This window comes from Xiphophorus maculatus, chromosome 23 (genome assembly GCF_002775205.1).
Source record: "Xiphophorus maculatus strain JP 163 A chromosome 23, X_maculatus-5.0-male, whole genome shotgun sequence".
Classification (NCBI taxonomy): Eukaryota; Metazoa; Chordata; class Actinopteri; order Cyprinodontiformes; family Poeciliidae; genus Xiphophorus; species Xiphophorus maculatus.
This window is the reverse complement of record NC_036465.1, coordinates 25,765,337-25,786,242: the sequence shown is the minus strand read 5'-3', so window position 1 is coordinate 25,786,242 and position 20,906 is coordinate 25,765,337. Positions and strand designations below refer to the sequence as shown.

Sequence of the window (20,906 nt, the reverse complement as noted above, 5' to 3'; positions counted from 1 at the left end):
AGAATAAAAAGAGAGGTAAAAAAAACCCATAAAGAATAAATAAAAAACTTGGGCCATTGTTTTAGAAAGGTGACAAAATGTTTAAATTTTTCTTTAACCAATAATCAACAAGTGACCAAATTTGTTTAGTACTTAAATGAGTAAATCAGTGGTGATGTACCAGGTTTTCACGATGGAAATTGGGAGCCCTGTTGACACCAGAAAGTCCTGGGTTCAAAACCCTTGGGACTTCAGCGTGGATGTTGCATATTCTCTCTATGCGTGGGTTCTGTCCGGTACCCATCAGCTGGGTCCAACCCATAACCCAACCACCACCACCACCAGTCCATGGACTGAGTTAAATTAATCAGATTGTTTTGACCAATTAATGATCAGAGTGCATTTCTCACCATTTGAACAAAATGAAAAAGCATTCAGTTCAAGTGATCATCAAACTGAACCGCTGCTTTGTTTCACGTGCACACGCACGCAGCCACGCACAACTGCCCACTCCGCAGTTACTCAAAGGGGCGGAGGGGAAGCCCTGTAATCAGTGTCTCCACGGGATGGCAGCATGAGCCTACAAGTGTGTACATGCACACGTGTGTGTGTGTGTGTTGGCTGTTTCATTGTGTACGTGTGGGGTGGGGGCGTGTGTGCAATCCACGTGTGCGTGAAATCTGCGTGGGAGTTCCTTGTTTCGCCATTCCGGGGTGTTGCCAGCTGCGCAGCGCCGCTTCCAGAGGCGGTTTGAAGAGAAAAACCTCACTCTGGAAACGTCTCTCTCTCTCTTTCTCTCTCTCTTCTTCGGCTCCTAACCTCCAGAGTCCCCCACAACTCCACCCCCTCCCCCACACACCAACCCACCCTCACCCCCAGCTATACCAGCAACCCGACCCCCCCCCCCCCCCCCCCCCCCCCCGCCCCTTCTGGAAAACAAACAAACAAACAAACAAACAAACAAACAAACAAACAGACAGACAAACAAAAACAACAAAAAAACACTCGGGATCCAAGCATGCCACAACAGCGGCGGCTAGGTATCCGCCTTTCCTCCCCCAAAGTCACCGCAGGCGCAGCAGCAGCAGCAGAAGGCTTCCCCGGTCCGCGGCAGCTCCGAGCCTCCTCCACCGAGTGATGCCACTGCTGCAGCGGGAGGAGCGCCCAGCTGCCACCGCGTTCACTCTCGACGCTTGTCGGAGGACCCGACAGCACCACCATCTCGGCCTTTGACAGAAGAAGACAGAGCAGCTCCCCACTCCCTCTTCCCACTCCCCCCCTCCACCCCCCGTTCACCCTCTCCCTCCCTCCCCCCACTCCATCGGCTCTGCTCCCGTCGCGACTCCAGGATGTCCGACAGCAACGCAAGTCCGACGGACCGGGTGATCAAATGTAGGCAGCGCTCCTCCGCGCCCGTTTCTGCTCTTAACGCGCTTCATCTGCGTGCGTGGGTGTGTATGTGTGTGTCCTGTTTTTTTATTACTCTGAGCGGAGCGTTTTCATTATAATAATAATAATAATAAAAAAGGGTGGACATTTGGCTGACGAGTCAACATGCATGCGCCTGTGAGCCTTTGAAGGAGGCAGGGAGGGGTTGGTGGTGGTGGTGGTGGGGGTATCCGGCATGATACGCCATAATCAAGGTCTTCCCTCGTTATTCTATTAGAATTCACCCCCTCACCGAGGCATTACCCCATTTTCTAGCGGAGGGGGTGGAGGGGAGGTGAAGGGGGTGGGGGAGGGAATCTTGTCTCCTCCTCTCTGCATATAGCGGAGGCAAAACTGTGCGACACCGCACGCTGCTGCCGCACGAGCTGCACGCGCTCCTCTCCTAGCGGTGGTTTCGTGTTACTGAATAATAATAATACCCGAACCGAAAGAGAGAGAGAGAGAGAGAGAGAGAGAGAGAGGCGGAGATGGGGGGTTGGGGGGAGGAAAGCACTGCCTGACTGAGAGAGGGGACACGACGAGCATCTCGTTCCAATGAAACCCCAAACAGCGTGACGATGACGGCCAAAGGCAGACATAAAGGTAAACTGAACGAGGGGGTTTGGGAGGGAAGGAGGGGGGGAAGGGGGGGTTGGTATGGCGGCGGCTGGTGAGAAGATCGTCGATGTGGTGCTGATGCTGCGGATGCGGGTAGTGTCACGGGATGATGCTGCAACGATGCCCGGGGATGCTGAGGAGAACGGGGGTTTGGGGGGGCTGGAAAGAGGTGTCACTGTGTCAGCCAGGGGGGGTCGGAGAGGGTTGGGGATAGGGAGGGGGGCGTGGGGGGTCCTCCTTTAAAAAATAATAATTAAAAAAAGACTCTTATGGTGATCTACCTGTTTTTCTGGATGGACCAGTGTGTTGACCTACATTCGCGTTTTCTGATCCAGTCGGAGCCAAAGTCCGATGATCGATGCGTTTGGACCGCAGGTGTGTGTGTGTTTGTGTGTGGGTGTGTGTGTGTGTGTGTGTGGGTGTGTGTGTGTGTGTGGGGTGTGTGTGTGTGTGTGTGTGTGTGTGTAGGATGGTAACTTTGCCAGGCCTCGTGCCCGAGTTTCGCGTGTGTAATGTGGCGAAATCTGATGGAGAAATCACCATACCGACTGAGAGAGTCAGTCAGTGTGGCATCCAAAAAGGCGCCATTGGGGTTGAAGTCGATTGTTTTCTTATTTTGTTGTGGGGTTGTTGTTTTTTTTTTTTCACAATGGCCCCAAAGTGGTGATTCAGCCTGTCCTCCTCCGCGTCTCCTTAAAGGTCTCCCTGCACCCCCCCCCCCCCTCCTCCAGCCTCCGCCTCTCATCCACCACCATCACCATCATTCTCCTCCTCCCCTCCTCACTCTCTTGTTTTTCCCGACTTTCAAACGAGAGACAAAATGGAGCTTAGGGATGCTGCGCTACGTAGACCCGAGTCTGTGTTGCCGCTCTAATGGTGTGGAAGCGCCGCTGGATTACGGAATATTTAATGTGTTTAAAGTGTCGCTTTTTGAAAAAAAAAAATATATTTATTTATTTTTGCTTTTAAGCGTGGGCGGCCACGGCGGGGAGAGGAAGAGAGGATGGGTGATGGTGGGGGTGGGGTGGGGGGGATCCACTCGGGTCATGATCCGTCGAGCTTGCACAGATTGCCGTGCTCATCGGGTCAAAACGGCGGCTTCCACGCACAAACCCTCCCCCACACCCAGCCATCCTCCACCTAAAAAAAAAAACAAACAAACTCACTCACTCACACATACTCAAAGTTCGTCTCTCTATGCCTCTCCTCCGAGAAGTGGAGCAGGTGCTGCATACGTTACGTCGCTTGGGCATGCCCCGGTATTCCGTGCGTGCGTCGTGCGTGGAATGGGAGCGGTGGGGAAGATGCGTGGAGTGCAGGAGAGGGGCGGAGGGGGTGGGAGCTCTTGCAATTATGCTGCCTTTTGCCCAATGTTTGCTTAAAAAGATTTGTGCAGCACAGCATCCACCAGCCGTCCACCCTGGTCCGCATCTATACATGTAAACAGTGACGTCGGACCACTTTTGTCAGTAACGAGTAATCTAACGCGTTGCTGTGTCATATCCAGGAGTCAGACTACAGTTACTTATCACAAATCATTTTGCGTTACTATTTTCTTCTGGAATTTCATTTCATTTCCTCTACGCGTCTTGTCGAGTGATCGCCGTTTCTATGCGACAGAAACGTAAACGATGGAGGGAAGAGGGAGATGCTCATTTTGTTTGTAGAAAAACCAAGTCCTTTTATTATAAGCGGCTGTGTGTTTTTTTTTTTTTTTTTTTAGCAAATTTAATGAGTCTTTTTGGCCTCGTTTTTGACCGTGAAGTTGCTCGTTTGGGCTTGGAAATAAGCAGACAGAAACCCCAGAATGTGTCTGACCTCCAGTTTTAGTCAGGCTCTCCCTGTCCATCATTTCCCGGATGATCCGTCCCGCTGTGTTAATGTCAAGTTAATATATTACCTGTCGAATTACGTCGAGCTATCCAGAACATTGGAAACATCGAGACTAATATGAACAACGCAATAAACGTGAGAACAGCCACGAATGAACGAGTCCGTAAAGTTGTGCAACTAAACGCCATTATGATTATTAATATTAAGATAAGTGACACAAACCTGTGCAGCAGCCATCTGAATTGTGGAGCCGCAGTAGGAGCTCTGCTCTCTGGCACCAAACGCAGGGCCGTAACGCAGAACGTGGAGGCCGGTGGGGTGGGGGTTGGGGGGGTTGGGGGGGGGGGGGGGGGGGGGGGGGGGGGCAGGATTTTAAGTCAATAAACTGTTTTCAATTATAACTACATAGATATACATGCATTGTCGTGGTTTCAAAGTGTATTTAAAGCAGGGTCCAGCTAAAGCTGCAGTCAATCTTACACAATATTCCAATCAAACATGTGGAAACATGTTCAGATTTCACAAATAGGTGAAATCAAAGGGTACGGACACATATTAAGGCTTGCCACGCATCTCTTTTGTGAGTTGTAGTCTTCGGCCTAAGCACACGAGTGGGAAGTTTGTCACCCCCCCCCCCACACACACACAGAAAAGTCCCCTCTGGTAAGCCTGGGGGCTCTTTTGGTGTACTTCCTTTCGTGTCCTGTTCTCTCCCAGCTTTCCGTGTTAATTGTGGTTGAGTATGTGTGTGTGTTGGTGATATCCTTGAGGGTCGGGGGTCCCACCTTGACAGGCCTCTCTCTGCCCTGTGGGGAGGGTGGCAGGGCAGGGACTATTTATAGAGAAGGTACTCCAGAGAGAGAGAAAGAGATTGTCTAATGAGGACAGGCTGTTCAGGGATGGGCTGTTGTTTCTGTGTTAGTGTGAGCCGCTGTGTAAACTGACGGTCCTCACTCATCGGCTGTCTCGCATCCCCGTAAAATCCCCTTCAAAGAACCACAAATCTGCTGACCGGATATGGGTCAAGAAAACGGCGGATGAACACGGACAAAGACACACAGACGGTTGGGTCTTCCCTCCGTCACACGCATCCTCATTTCTTGCTCTCATTCTTTCATCCGTGAATTCCTCCCACCGTCGTTTATTCACGCAGAGGCAAGCGTTGAGAAGAGCCAATCCTGAACATTTCACGAGCTCCCGGAGAGAGTAAACATGGCAACGGGTTCTGGGTGACTTTGACCAGACAGTAGCCACCTACACAAAACATTTCCTCTGTAAAGCGGCAAAACCTGAGCTCTCTCCCTCTCTCTCTCTCTCTCTCTCTCTCTCAGCGCCCTCTGGCCATTCATAAATCACAAGCTGAGGTGCTGATATCCTGCCCAGCTGTGAGCTTTCAGATATTAATTCGGCAGCGCAGGACCACAAGAGATGCGGTACCAACAAAAGGCACTGCAGCTCAGTGAGGAGACTCCTGTTCTCGCAAACTGGAAGTTGTGGGTTGGACTCTAGCTTCCTACTGCCGCATGTTAACGTCCCACTGGGCAAGGCACTTAACCCCCAGCTGCTGATCTGTATTGTTGTTGAGACGTGAGCATATTTGTGAGTGCGACCGGTTTAAATGTGGCTCTAGTGTAAAGAGCTTTGAGCACATTTCACAAATGAAGTCTATTTGTCCTAATCCCATCTTAAAGTTTACTGTGAAAGAGTGATTATTAAGTCTGTTATTTGTGTTTGCGTTGTCATGGCGTTGTAAAGCTTTCATAGGCCTATGAAAAGTCAGTGGAGGATTAGGATTGGGGTTGGGAATCAACTGTTACACAAATGGGCTCGGTTTTTGAGAATAGCTTTCCAGGTGTTTGAAGACGCCACCATCGTCCAGTTCCAACAATTATGAGGAGAACACGATGAGAATGTCATCGCCATACTGTTCAGGACGTCAGACTAAAGGCAAATACAAATCTGGATTACATTTTCTGAACACACTGTGACAAAGACTACTTTGGTTCTCGGGATCGTGTCCTGTGGTCTGATGAACTGAAATTTACATAAGGAGCATTCTTACATCATGGTGGAAAGAGTGGATGTATAGAGGAAACATTTCTGTTGTACTTCACAAAAGAAATGGCATCACGTGGAAACATTAAAGCAATATATCAGGAAGTTGAAGCTTGGATGCAAATGGGTCGTCCAAATGGACAATGACCCCCAGTCATGCCACCGATTACTTAGAATGACTTAAGTGCAACAAAGTAAATGTTTTAGAGTGGCCACACGTAACAATCCGACTATAAATGAGCTTTATCAAGTTTTGTAAGGGTTAGTCAAACTTGGCTATGTTACATCAGTTCTGTGTGGAGGGACAAGAGTAGGAGAAAACCGAAACATTTGACCCGAGTCTTAGAATTTATCAGGAAGTTCTACTAAATATTAAGTTCATATAAAGTATATAACCTTCTGACGTGTAAGAATAATACAAAACTCTCATTCCTCAGACATCTAACTAGAAATAATACTGGTAAACTGACCTTAAAAAGGAAACGCTTGACAGTTTGTGTCACATCTGGATTCAACTGTTTATGCATCATAGCTGCAGAAAAGCAACAGCAGCTGCGTTTCTACCCAAGTGGTGCAACTTTCAGATAATTTTGCGGCACAAGTCAGTCCTTTCCTGCAGCCTCTGCAGTAAAAGGCTCAAACGAAGGGCAGGCGCGTCATGGCTGACTTCTGTCGTCATTCCTCCGATCAGTCTGTTCTCGCTTCGCTGTCACTTCCTGCCTCCCGCACCAGAACCTCCTGATGGCGAACTGCCTCCCTCTGTCATTTAAACTGATGAAATATCCCCCCCATAATTAACTTTAGCCATTAGAGATGATGCGCACAATAGCAATCTGATTCAGATCAGATTCTGCTCCAGTTAGGCTATTGGGCCCGGACGAACAAATTTAGGAGATTTGGTTGAAAGCTATGTCATAGATTTTTTTTTTTTCTTCTCTTCCTCTCTCTCTTTGTCTCTGCTCTGCAATGTGGAGATTTTTGGCTGAGCTGGCAGCTGTGCTGTTTCAGAAATTCCTCACAGAGGAGTTCATCTGTGGAGGATCGGCCGAGAATCAAAAACCGCCACGAACTGCAGCGGGAAGATGCTGTAAAAGTCTTCGGCCGTTAGCTTATTTTGCGCTTTTCAGTCAGTATGTTCTCACGTTGAGCCAAGATAAAATGATAGATGCGCGTGAATTAACCTGTGACGTTGAATGAGGTGCACGATATTATCAGTTGGTCAAGTGTTTTTGTGTAACACATTTCATCAACGAGGCAGATTAAAGTGGACAAACATTAAAAAAAAACAAGATAATCACATCAAATAGTCACCAATTGTGAAATCAGACATTACGTTCTGCTAAGTGCATTTGTTAAAATCATCAACACACATCAAAGATATTGATCAATGTTCCAGTTATTATCAATCAAAGGCAACTCTAAACAGGTGTGTTTTTAGTCTTGATTTAAACAAAATCAGTGTTTCAACTGTGTTGCGGTTTTCTGGGAGTCTGTTCCCAGATTAAGACATTAAAGCAGGGGTCCCCAAACTTTCTCCTGTGAGGGCCACATAACTTGTCCCTTCTCTGATGGGGGGCCGGGGTCAGTTTGTAACAGAAAAAGTGTGACAATTGTAAGAGTGCTAAACATAAAAATGTATTGTTTTTCAGAAAGCACAATCAAATAACCTTTTCTGGATTCTTCAGAGAACAAAAGTCAGGAAATAACACTATTTATGAAATAAATAATAACCAAATAACACTGGGTTCTCCACATAAGAAAAAAGGGATAGGGTCAATTATATGCATGTATAAAATAGTTGCTAACTAGTAGTTAATAATAAATAAAGTTCATTACTAAGGAACATTTATTTTATTGCAAAAGTCCAACTTATCAAATAAAAATGCACATATATGAAAATACTCTGGTATTGTTCAGGGGGCCGGACCAAATGTGGAGGCGGGCCGCATCTGGCCCGCGGGCCGTAGTTTGGGGACCACTGCATTAAAGCAACCAATACCTTCATTCATTAACCACACACATTACATTATTATTAACAATGCGTTAGCGTTAGCTAATGGTTTTGTTTAAAACCCCACTTTACCACAGACAAAATCAACCACAAAATAAGCAAGTAAAACTTTATCCAGATATCACTTTTTGAGATAAAGTTCAACAAACAGGGAAGATTTTTTTTTAAAAAAAAGGTTTTTAGTCAGCCTTTAGAGGAGTCACAGAATAAAAAGGTTTGTCTCTTTTAGTTGTAAGTCTTGTATTTAGGAAGGTCAGCAGGCCTTCATCCCTGATGGGATTGTAATTACGTATAGAGTAGAGAAATGTAGACCAGTGTCTGTCCATGTAGCGTTCTCAAAGTCAGCACAAAGATATAAAAAGTTTCTTGATAATCAACTGAAAGACAATGACGATGCATTAGCCATAAAGTCAAAAACTGCGGATGGTCTTCTTCGGGTCTGGTAGCGGTCAGCTCCTCAGATGAGTTCCAGACGTTTTGAACATTCACAAAGCATGTGAAGTGAGACTTTGGTGGTTACTATAACGTGTTGTTGGAAAATGTTTGAAAAAAAAAAAAAAAGAGTTGTTGGGTCTTCTCCTTTTCAGCTTACTGGCACATTAGACGACCAGAAGTGATGACAAGAACCAAGAAAAGTGGTTTTCCCGTTGATAAAGAAAAAAAAAGAAATCAGGATCTTGGCTGAAAAGAGAGGGGAACCTGCCAGGGTGACTGAAGCTTAGCCAGTAACAATAAACACAAATGTACAGCTGGATAAGGCACTTTCTTGATTTCATTTTTCATGTTGACATATTTTGGTTGAGGCATTGAAATAATCTGATATTTGTGTCAGGGTGGCTGACTCATGTCAAATATATGTTCGTTTGTTTGTTTTTAAACTGTGTGGACACAGTAGTATTTCTTGGCCTCCTATAGTTCGCTATGAATGTATTACTCTTTATTGTTGCATGTTTTTAGGCATCTAGTACATAAAGACAGGAAGAACAAAAGTTCCTGAAACGTCTATTCTTAAATGTACTTATCCTGCGACCTTTAGCCGCAGCTAAAGAGGAGGGTTGATGCATCAAACATGGGTTGTTAGCAAACATAAATGTACATTTTAACAGTCATTGTTAAGAAATCAGCAATAAAATTATAAAATAGTTTGTTTTAAAAGTGTAGACCGTCAATGGTGCTTTCTGATTGTATGGAAATTCCCAGTTGGAAAACCAAAACTCCCGTTGGATTTGGGATTCAAACCGAGCCAGAGGTCGCCGAGCAGCCCATTCAGTATCCAATATGGCTGCCGCTCATGTGAAACATGTACTACAGCGAATCGAAGGCAGCAAAACAAAAGACCCGAACAACAAACAAGTTTCAGAAGAACAAGGAGGAACACAACAGATGGTCCGGCATAAATGAGTTAGTGAGCGACAACACGGAGCGACAGAATCAACTAAAGCGCCTAAGTCCTCAGATGAGCCGGGACAGGTTTAAAATACTTGGTACCAGCCTTGTGTGTTTATTTTCACAGGGGCGAAATCCACTTTGCACAAGCCAGCGTGGTCGGTAATATCTGGTCAAAGAAAACCTTTAAGCTGCTGATGTGACTACAGTACCTGTCTGTGTACGGTGTGTTTTCAGCTGATGGATATAACCCACTCTGGACATTTTTTAACTTCCCTTTTTGTTGCTTCAAACTTGGGAGAAGCAGCATCGCCGCCCGAAAAGCAAACCGCTGCCTTAGATATTAACCAGAAAGGTCTGCTGTGACAGAGTTCAGATTAAAGCCTGTCTGGTTGTTGTTGCTTGACAGCACTCTTTTGGTTCTCAGGAGCCCGTCCTCGTGGGAAAATGGGGCGGCTACTGCTTAGGTTCCTGATTGATGAAAGGTTTTCTAAAATCCAGGGGATGTGAGTTGACTGTGGCACATCATATAGCAGCTCAAGAAATGTAGAAATGTTACCGGAAATGCACAAAATAAGCATATTTGCTTTCTTAGCTATTGTTAGACCTTCAAGAAATTCACGTTTTCTTGTGTTTTTCTCTCAGTTCTGTTTTGTAACTTCTGTCACTTCCTGGAGCATTTCGACTAGTCGGCTTCGATTTGTTTGTTTTACATCCAAGGAGCATGCTGATTGGATGAAAACGAGCCGCACTTCACGTGCGAAGACGCAAAGTTAGCGATCGCGCATGAGATCATTTGCTTACAAAGATATGTGCGCTCGTGCCAGTTTCACGGCTCACTCAGATTGGTGGCACAAAGACAACGCCACACAAAAGCCGTTTCCGAGTGAAACTACAGACGTTTTTTCACTCGTGTCCCGTTTTCTCGTGATCCACTGATAATCCAATACATTGATTTGATTTGCGATGATCTATGTCGTTTTCCTCCAGATGTAAAGTGTCACGTTAATAATTACCCCAGCCACACAAAGGCACTGCAGCATAGTTTATTTTTAAAACCACTCTTGTAAAACTTGAGTCAAAACTTCAAATGTCCCAAATTTTCTTCTACAGCTACAACAAAACATGGAGTTTACTGTTTATTATAATACGCTTTTCGTGCTTTAGCGCTCAGCTCCAGGCTTATTAATCTCAGTGCGCAATTAAATATTCATTAACGTCGGATCAATCTGTTACTGCGCCCGGGAAAGAAAACATAAATCGCTTTTGAAGAAGAAAAAGCTTTAGAGGTAGAGCATCAATCCATCAGTTTTTCCAGCTTGATCGCTCAGAGGGTTGCGGTCGATGTTGGTCCGGAGGTGTGGCGCGCATCGGCTACGTCAGGGCTAACACACGAAGGGGAGGAAACCAAGCGTCGACTATTAACACAACATGCATGTTTGTGGGACGTGATTCAGAAAGAATTAGCATGCTAAACTCCGGCGTGGGTTTTTCTTCTCAATATGGAGCTTTTTTCTTTTTTTTTTTTAATTCAACATTTTGGCAAAATGGGATCGAAAACGGTTATAGCCATCAAACATTGATGAATATCATTATCATCATCTTCTCTTGTTTTAGTTTAAAGTTTCCCATCTCTATTTCCTTTCCTTCCCCAAGCTGCTCTCCACTCTCTCATACCTGCCCTACTTTCACACTCCTCGCACAATTTAAGAGTTTCACTCTCTACTTCTTTCCCTCTGCCTCCATTGCCTTGACATGCACCCAAACTGAAGCTTTATCCCCTAACTGGAAATTTACTGCAACACAGATATGTGTCTTTTTTTTCAATGGTATATGCCATCAGGATGCTTTGTTACTGGCTGCCTTATTTTTCAATAAGAAGTCACACATATTCTTACATGCATGAGTAATTCTTAGTTTTTTTTGTTTTTCTCTGGCTTGTGTTATCTGACAGCCTGCAGTGCCCAAAACCTTTTGAAATATTAATCAGTCCATGGTTTCTTATGCAAAACTGGTTTCAGCGTTGGAGTGCCGCCGTTCTGGAGTGAAGGAAAACAGACGCCCCCGGCGCTCGGCCCCCCGAGGGTCCTGGGACGTCTCAGGGTCTCTTGTGTGTCGCGTTCAACCTCGAGGCACGTAAAAGTGTCACGGTTTGGAGTGTGGAGGTTGAGGAAGTACAACTGCAATCTCAAACAGCCCCTGAGGTACCTTCGGATACTTTAGGGGTACCCAAATATGCGCTGGAGCGAGTCTGTATGCGTCCCAGACAGGTTCAACGTTCCCCGAAATAGGTTCTGGAGAAAAGTGTTCTGTGATGGCCTAAATGAGAGAACGGCGTACGAGGGAAAAAAAACAGAGCAGGAGTGAACGTGCTGTTTGTGGGCTGCGGCGTGTTTCTGTCTCGGTTTGAGTTAGGGTTCATTCAGCAAAGGAAATGAAGCCACTGAATTAAGACTTCTGATTTCAAGAGTTAAGAGAGTTAAGCAGCAATAAGAAGGATTTATGCTGTAAGAGAAAAAGGAGGTGAAATGGAGGTAAAGAAGGAGCAAAGGGACAGAGTTGAAATGTGTGAGTGGCCTTGTATTTGGTATATTGTGAAAACCATTTTCCTAACACATACTCTGTTGTTGGGTTTGTTCTTCATGGCTTCCATAAAGAGCGAACCCAACACCAAAAGAAGTGGTGTTATTGGGTAAGGATCTGGGTTTAGGACTAAGGTATGAATTGAGTCCAGGCAAGGTTTAGGCAAGTCTGGCCATTGTCTTAATTGTTGCTTAATTTTCATTTCCCATTAGTGCTCAGTCTGGGTTTTCTCCCACTGACTTGGATTCCCATATCCACCAGGCCAAACAGCAAACAGAAGGAGAGGGTGTGAACGATAATTTCGATTTTCTGGGTAGTTTTAGCAATGGCAGCAAAGGAAGTGAACTAAGCCGTTCAGTCCGTGCTGATCACACCTCCAAATATTGAATTCATCTAAACGGCCGCCTCGTTCAGCGAGTCACTTCTCTCTTTGCAATGGAGAATGGTTGTTTTCAGCACAGGCGATTTCCAGTAAGCGTCATAACGTCGAACTGACGCATTATACATACGTCACGGACAAACTTCAACAGAGTCCATGCCTCCAGGAAGCAATCGTTTCTCAATAGCTGAGAGCCCAGGTCCTCTGGACGAAGCGAAGCGTCGAACAAGATGCTGGTTTGCACCAGGCTACAGTTGGGCATGTACTGGTAATGGTTAGGTTTAGGGTTAAGGTCATAGTTAGGCCAAAGAAATTAATGAACAATTAATGGAAGTCAATGTAAAGTCTTTGTGAAGATAGAAAGACATACTCTGTGTGTGTGTGTGTGTGTGAGAGAGAGAGAGAGAGAGAGAGCCAGGCCTAGTTTTAGTGTCTGATCTAGGCCATTATCTGTGTTACCACTGATGGGGCTCCAACAGGGTCCGTGGATCCTCCATAACAATACCTTTTATGAGCTTTTACTTGCGTGTGTGTATGTGTGTGTGTTAGGTGAAACATGCGTTACCCTCCGTATTAATACCATTGTGTCATACATAATGCACGCATGCACTCCAGCGCTCTAGCCCTTCTGTTTCTCTCAAAATTTTATAGGTGTTTTCTTTTTCTTGCTCCAAACCTGGTCTGTAATTATGCGTAAGAGTGTTTAGTGGAGTGTTTCTTTCCGTGTGTGTGCAGCTGTGCACTCTTGCTGTATCACACTCGTCGTGGGTCCAGCCCCCCCCCCCCCCCCCCCCCCCACCCCCCTCTCCAGCAGGGCCCTGGGGGCCTTCATTATGTAAGAAAGACGTTACTGCAGAACAGAGGCGGGTAGATGACTCCGGCAGGCCCCTGCTTCAGTGCAGCGAGCGCAGACCTCCAGATCGCTCGCTCACACACTGGCACGCATAAAAAGAGGCAGACATGTGAACGAAATCATGCTGAAAAATTCAGAGCTTTTTGAGAAGAAACCCCGTAAAAAAAAAAGAAAGATAAAAAGACTCACAAAATCCTCAGACACCCGCCATCCTTTACGTCCATGTACTTATTCTAACAGTCGTCGCGGCCATCTTGAATAACGCTGTCTTGTGTCTTCCTCCTTGTTCTGTCTGTGAATCCAGCGGTCCCCTTCCCCCTGGCCCACCGGCTAACCATGAAGGAGGTGTTTGACTCGGAGGGCCGCCCGCGGGTGGACCTGCTCAAAGCTCACCTCACAAAGGAGGGCCGGCTGGAGGAGGCCGTGGCCCTGCGCATCATCGATGAGGGCGCCGCCATCCTGCGCCAGGAGCGCACCATGTTGGATATTGAGGCGCCAGTCACGGGTAAGGAGCTCCGGTCAGGAGGAAGAGTAAAACAGATCTGTGCAGCAGCAATGAGATGGTTGGTGTCAACGAGGGAGCAGTTTATGAACTTTATCTGATGTTAGTAGTTAGCATAAGATGTAGCTAGCTTCGTAAAAGGGACCGACTGCTGTAGAATAATCTAAAAATGTACTTCTTTAAGCTTTACGTCATGTTATCTTATGCCCTTGTCAAAAACAGACCTGGAGTGTCGCTTTGATTATTTCATGCGTGTTTAAGAAATCCTTTAATCTCCATGGCAACCATTCAGCTGCACAAAACGCCTTGGTGGACCTAGCTCTGCCTTCGAGGACCACGCTCCTCCTCGGAGCTGCAGTTTCCAAGCCTCCACCTGACAGGGCAGGCCTCCCCCACTCAGCTCCTTCAGACTAGCCAGCAGCAATTGGCACACCAGTTGGAACAGCTGAGCTCATTACAGGAGCTACTTCTCAGTGAAACGTTGATAAAACAGTTAATGTGTTTAATAGCGGAGCCATGTCGTGATGACTTCCTGCAGGCGGAGTTTCAGAAAGAGCAGGAGCTTCAGAGGCCCAATTTCAAGGCGTTAAATTGCAAATTCAAACGAACTTACATTACTTTGCCAGTTTTAGTATCAGTGATGCTACATGCTTTCCAGACAAATAAATGCAGTACTAACGCGCGCTGACAGTGGAAACAGCTGAACATTCATGAGAGGTAAATATTCAGTGTGTCAGGTTGGCACTAGCTTGAATATGTAAAAACTGAAGATAGTTATTTCCTGCTTTTCTTTAGCACCCAAGTAAGATTTGGACTGACTAACTGGGTTTTAAATTCTAAACATTTGACACTGGATCTGCTCCAATGCTGTAAAACCAATGTACTTGTGTAGGGGCTTGATTAGTGATTAAATTGTGATTGTTAGAAGGATTTGTTATATGCCGATGACATTATATTGCTTCCTCTTGTGTTCGCCGTTGAGCCCCAAATTATTCACAATCTGTTCTCTGTGACGTTTATCTGTCATTTAGACACTTTATGGCCTTTATTAAATGGAGTGCTGTTCAGTCCCACTTCGCTGAGTGAAGCAGTGGATTTGGTCGTCTGTGCATGTATTTCCCGGCCTTGCTAATGTTTTGAGTGGAGGATAATGTCGTGGGAGGACGATACAGTGAGAGCAAAATTAAAAAAAAACAAAGAAACGTCTTTCAGAAACAAACCGGCCAGTCAGACTGAGACACTCACAACCTATTGACTCTGTTTGGTTAATGCACCTTTGCGTCTGCTTCAGCTTGTGTGTGTGTGTATGCAAATGGGAGCAGTGAGATAATTTTGCGTGGGCCGCTGTTGCCCACACAGTGTGGGAACATCGCTCAGCTTTCACAGGTACAGATCCCCGGGGACGAGGACAGACAGACGGGCAGACGGCGAGACAGCCGATCATAAGCAGCTTAGTGCAGAGGTCCGCCAACCTTTTCGCTCCCGACGAGCGGCATATTGATTCCTACTGTCAGGTTCCTCCTCTCCCACATAGACTCTGATCCAGAAAGAAAGTTTTCCTGCCTGAGCCAGATAAACTTTAGGTGCAGAGATTGGCTCCGGTTAGATATTCAGAATGGTTAGGATTGTCAAGTAAGCCGAGGGCTGAAACTTGAACTGACAGGCTTTTGAAAAGCTTGTGAGAGGAAACTGGGGTAAAGTCTTAGGAGACCACACACAGGTCACTGCCGATTGCCAGGTCAAATGAAAGTAAAGCCTTTTGGAGCAGGAGCAGACATTAAAGTGGGAGACAGACAGACAGACAGACAGAAGGAAGAAAGCGGGCATCATAAAATGCTGAGGAGGTTGAACTGTGACATCAACGAAAAGTGAAGGAAGAGACCAGACGGATGGCGATGGTGAGATTCTGCAGACAGACAGTCCTGAGGTCTTGAACGTGTAAATCGATCTGCGTGCGCATTCCTCTGTCTGGAAAACATCTTAGAAGTATCTATGTGAACAAGTTCTATGTTTTCATCTTAAAGCCTTTTTTTCTTTTCTCTAAAATGAAATTTACTGTGAAATTGTTTAGCAAGTTCTACTATGGGTGCTAATATTTATTTATCCTCTAAGTCAGAAGTCTGCGACCTTCCAAAACGGCTCTTTCAAAATACTGAAGGACAAACTTGTGTGTTCCAATATAAATTGAATCACAAAACTTCGTTACAGTAGTATTTAATAAAACTTGAGCTAATTTGCGCCGAAGGATGGCCCAAAATATTAGTAGTTACATGTGCGAAGCTGAATATAATTGCACCAAAATATAGATCTTCAAATTAGGACGCACTTTTCAGAATTGTACTTGTGAATAGATGAAAGCCATGTGTCCTTTCCCTCTTACTTCACAATTATCTGCTACTCTGTGTCGGTCTGTGGCATAAAACCCCACTGGAATACAATGAAGTGTGCAGTAATACCACAAAATCTGGTTCAAGTAGGTACGTACTTAGTCCAGGTACTTGTCCACTGACTCATTATTGTTTTGTGAAATAGAAGCTTAGTACAGACCAGTATTTCGACGACAAATTTCGACAACAAATGGGAAATATGGTCCACCGTTTATTTGCATAAATGAAGACAATAAACACACCCTCATGCTCGATTTCTCCTGTTTGTGAGTCCGATGAGTGACGTTTTCAGATCGACAGTCGGGACAGATACGGTTTTACTGCTGCGGATGCGAGTCGGGCCATATGGAGCCGGTGGAGCAAAAACACTCCCACGTCTGTTAGCTGGATTGTTCACATGTGCCCACTGCTGTTTCCACAGTGTGTGGCGATATCCACGGCCAGTTCTTCGACCTGATGAAGCTATTCGAAGTGGGAGGTTCTCCTGCCAACACACGCTACCTCTTCCTTGGGGACTATGTGGACAGGGGCTACTTCAGTATTGAGGTGAGGAACGGTGCAGCGTAGAAAACGCCCGGTTGAATCTGCTCTTTTTCGGGTGTGCGTTCAGTCAGAAACGTTCTTTGCATCGCTGTGCTGCAAACGCAGTGACCGTGCAGGAGAAACAGTGCTAGTGGTGTGCAGTCCCTGAGGCAGGGGTGTGCACTCCTGGTCCTCGAGGGCCGGTGTCCTGCAACTCTTAGATGTCTCCCTGGTCCAACACACCTGAATCCAGCAGCTGAATCTCCTTCTAAGTGCAGTCAAGTTCTCCAGAGTCCTGTTAACGACCTCATTATTTGACTCAGGTGTGTTGAAGTAGAGATGCATCTAAAAGTTGCAGGACACCGGCCCTCGAGGACCAGGAGTGCCCACCCCTGCCCTGAGGTTTACTGTGTGGTATCCAGGGGGAACCTGAACCCCCCTCATTGGCACAGTTTCAACACTGTACGGTGTGTTATGTAACCAAGGGCGTAAATCCCATCTCATTATTGGCGGGGACCATAAACAGGAAAATTTCTTAAGACCACTTTTTTGGGGGGGGGGAAGAGGATCGGCAAAGTGACAGTGAAATGTAACGTAAACGTAACGTAGCTCTTGGAGCTTGAATGTGGTTTAAAAACCTTTTAAAACACATTCAAGCTCCAAGACCAAAAATGACCAGTAATGCATCAAATGTGTTTTTCTCACTGAGCAAATTATTGAGAAATAAAACTATGCTTCAAATTTTGCTTCTATGCGAGTTTTGTTCAGTCTCACTGATCTAATCTCTGCTACACCTTTACAAAAATTTAAGGTTCTAAATAAAAAAAGCCTAAATGAGTAACTGCTCTTAATAAAATTCCTCATTAACATTTGATTTATTGAAATGGCTCCCAATACAAGGTATGGGCTGTTTAAATTATAACTTGTTATAACTTGTTACGTTTTTTAAAAATACCAGACACTAACTCTTCTAATTAACTAAAAGTTAAATAGTTAAATATGAATGAGATGTTTGTTACCTTTGACAAAAAAATTTCTAGACTTTTCCAAGATTGCAGGGGTCCAGACCCCCCCCTTCCTCACCCCTCTGGGATTTACGCCTATGTACGTAACATAATACATGATATAAGTCCTGACAACACCGGCCCTGTTTAGCCCACCTTAATCAAACTCTAGTCTGTTTGCATCTTCCGTGGTTGCGCTCGAATTCATGGTGCGTTCACATCTGATAGTCTGGTAGACTCGGTTAGACTGGGGACCAAATTTGCAACATTTGTTAGATTTTCAGCAGGTGCGGTTCTCTTTCACTGGAGTGTACCACAGCAAACGAATGAAACCCTTCGACAAAACCTGTCCCCCCCCCCTGTGGAGACGCTGCACCAAGAACCACTGAAAGAAATGACACACAAACCTCTGAAGACATTGAGTGCAACTTCCTTCTTCATAAAATGGAAATAAAAATAGAGTAGGATTTCTCTTTTGCCTAGACAATTTGGCAAGGTGTGAATGCGCATACTGTGGAGTGGACCAATAGAGCAAACTCTGGTCCACCTAAAAACTTCATTCTTGGTTCGGTTGAAGTGAACTCTGGTGTGCTTCAAATGCATATTGGACTAAAGCAGATTGTACTGTAGACCTCTCCAAAAGCAGGAAGCGAATTGTAGCGGAGGGCATTCTGGGTAAAAACAACCAAAACAAACATGAGAGCCTTGCATTAGGAGGGGAAATGGCCAGAGGTCTTTTACCAAAGACATAAGAGAAATCCCACTCTATTCTTGTTTACATTTCATGAAGAGGGAAGTTGCGCTCAGTGTCTTCTTCAGAGGCTTGTGTGTCATTTCCTTCAGTGGTTCTTGGTGCAGCGCCATCAAAGGTGAGGGGGGAACAGGTTTTTTGAAGGGTTTCATTCATTTGACTTGGAGCAGTGTGAAAGACAACCGCACCTGCTGAATATGGAACAAATGTTGCAAATTTGGTCCCCAGTCTAACCAAGTTTTCAGGCCCATCAGATGTGAACACACCATAAATGCGAGTGGCAGAAGCACACGCAAAAGAAATGCAACCTATCAGCTTCGACTGTAGGCTGGTTTTAGGACATCCAGTTCATCAAAAACTGTGTATTTTTCCACCACTTTGGTAGAAATGAGCACCAGATCTCCAGTGTGACTCAAAACCCACAATTTGCAAGCCTGTTGAGCAACAATGGAGTATGACATGGAGAGTATTTCGAGCCGAGGGAGCGATATTTAGGCCACCTTGTTAACACTTTCCAAGGGCACCGAGGCGAGGGACTTAATGTAGAGCAGGGACGACACTGTGTGAAGGTGAGGGAAGATCTTCTGAGTCATTTGTGGGGCCGGCTAAGCAAGAAGACCAGAGGAAGGAAGGAAAGAAAGAAAGAAAGAAAGAGAGAAGGAAAGAAAGAAAGAAAGAAAGAAAGAAAGAAAGAAAGAAAGAAAGAAAGAAAGAATGAAAGAGAAAGAAAGAAAGAAAGAAAGAAAGAAAGAAAGAAAGAAAGAAAGAAAGAAAGAAAGAAAGAAAGAAATGCACCGGGTCGGCAAAGATGTCACGCGTAGCTGCGGCCGTTTTCATATTAATTTCTCCCGTTAACCTAATGAGCGTGGTCTGATTCGGGTCGATTCTTGTCAAAGAGGGCTGTTTGCGTCTATCTTTGGGCCCGGGGAAGGATCGGCTCGCCTCCGGCTCCGTTAATTGCGGCAGTATGGCTTGCTCATTCAGGGGAGGAAATCCTTGCAACAGCTCCGAGTTTCTAGTCCAGGTTTAATGATGGGAAGAGAAAGGCTCAGACTCTGCCTCATGCAATTAGCCTTTGTAGCAAGACTTGTTTTTACTGAGCATTTCCTTAAAGATAAGGAGCAAGAAATGACTTAGCTCAGCATGAATAGACACGGGAGGCCGATACGCCTGCTAGAATGGTTATCTACATTAATGCCACATTAATTGTAATTATACAATTAAGTCATTCTGTTTTGAGCTTAAATCCATCATAAACTGAAAGACGTTGGAGTGAACCAAATATCTAAGTTCCTACTCAGTCTGCCACCGAGTTGTTTGGGAGCTTTGGTTGAGTTCAGGTAGGGCGGACGGGAATTGGAAATTAGCTTATGTGCTATAATGCTTAAAAACAAGGCCTTTGGTTTGCCCCAATGTGTTTGTGTTGTCCACATTGAATAAGTAAATTCAGAATAGATTTAAAACGTGTTTATTATAATTTGTTTGTTTACATTTTGGTTGCATAGGACTGGACATGGAGCCCTCTAACCTAAACACAGCTAAATGTCCCAACCAGGAGCTGAACCTTCTGAAAAGGCCTTGACCAAAACCCTAATGACTTCCAGAAAGTCAAAAAACCAACCAATAAAAAAAAAAAACTCTTTCTGATGAAAGGAGTGGTAAACTATTCATCCAGAACTAAAAAAAAGAACTTTGTTAATGGCTACATACTTCAACTTGTTAAGAAACGTTTTACCAAAGATTAGTGAGGGTGTCCATCTTTAGGCTTATATGTACTTTGACTCCATGTGGAGTGGGGATGGAAACATTTTTAATATGACTTACCCATCACTGTTGTGTCTTTTGTTAAAGGTAAAGGTGGTTGTAGCTGCAGAGCCGTTGTACTTCTAATGTCTGCCTTTTCTCTCCTGAACCTTGCAGTGTGTGCTCTACCTGTGGTCACTGAAAATCCTCTACCCAAAGACGCTCTTTCTTCTACGAGGAAACCATGAATGTAGACATCTGACAGAATATTTTACCTTCAAACAAGAATGTGAGTTTTGTCACTCTTTGCCCTCCTAATATGACATGCTCTTTCCGCCTGTGTGACATTGTCTCTCTGGCATGCAAGGCAAGACTTAAGTTATTTTAGATGTTTGCTTCTTTTTTCCCCCCCTTTCTTTTTCCAACAAGAATGCTGGGAACTATGTTTTATTAATGTATATGTAGACAATACAAGACTCCAGCTGGAGCCTAGGAGAAAAGAAGTCAGCATGTTCTTCACTAGTGAGGATGACGCCACAACAGTGACGGTTTCAGAGAATTGTTGGTGTTTTAAGAGAAGACGACAGATGAATTTTAGATGAAGTGAGGGCTAAAGAGGACCAATCAGACATTACCGAGGGAGAAGTAGCTATGGATGACGGATAACGGGGGTAGGGATGAGGACTAAAAGAAGCAGGGATGAAGAAAGTGGCAGAAATGATGGATGAAAGAAGTAGATTTGAGGGAGAAAGGATAAGGGATGAAAAGTTATGGATGCACAAAGGAGGGATGAAGGTGAAAGGAATACGAGGTAGTGGTAAGGATGAGGAAGGTAGGGATGTGGATCAAAGAAAGTAGGAATGAGGGATGAA

At 45.1% G+C, this 20,906-nt stretch overlaps 1 protein-coding gene across 3 annotated transcripts in view; it reads left to right on the top strand.

The window, feature by feature from the left end:
• The first annotated feature begins 1,268 nt into the window (after positions 1–1,268).
• The window catches only part of LOC102235928 (serine/threonine-protein phosphatase 2B catalytic subunit alpha isoform-like), a 40,597-nt gene continuing 20,959 nt past the window's right edge, over positions 1,269–20,906 (top strand). For 2 of the 3 annotated variants that reach the window (XM_023328740.1, XM_023328738.1), the window contains exons 1-4: positions 1,269–1,371; positions 13,430–13,630; positions 16,436–16,560; positions 20,212–20,323. In XM_023328740.1, coding sequence (XP_023184508.1) covers positions 1,329–1,371; positions 13,430–13,630; positions 16,436–16,560; positions 20,212–20,323 — 481 coding nt within the window. In that variant the 5' untranslated portion in view covers positions 1,269–1,328. Of the gene's footprint in view, positions 1,372–1,858; positions 2,011–13,429; positions 13,631–16,435; positions 16,561–20,211; positions 20,324–20,906 lie in introns of those variants that run through there. The other variant, XM_023328739.1, reaches the window with a different exon arrangement.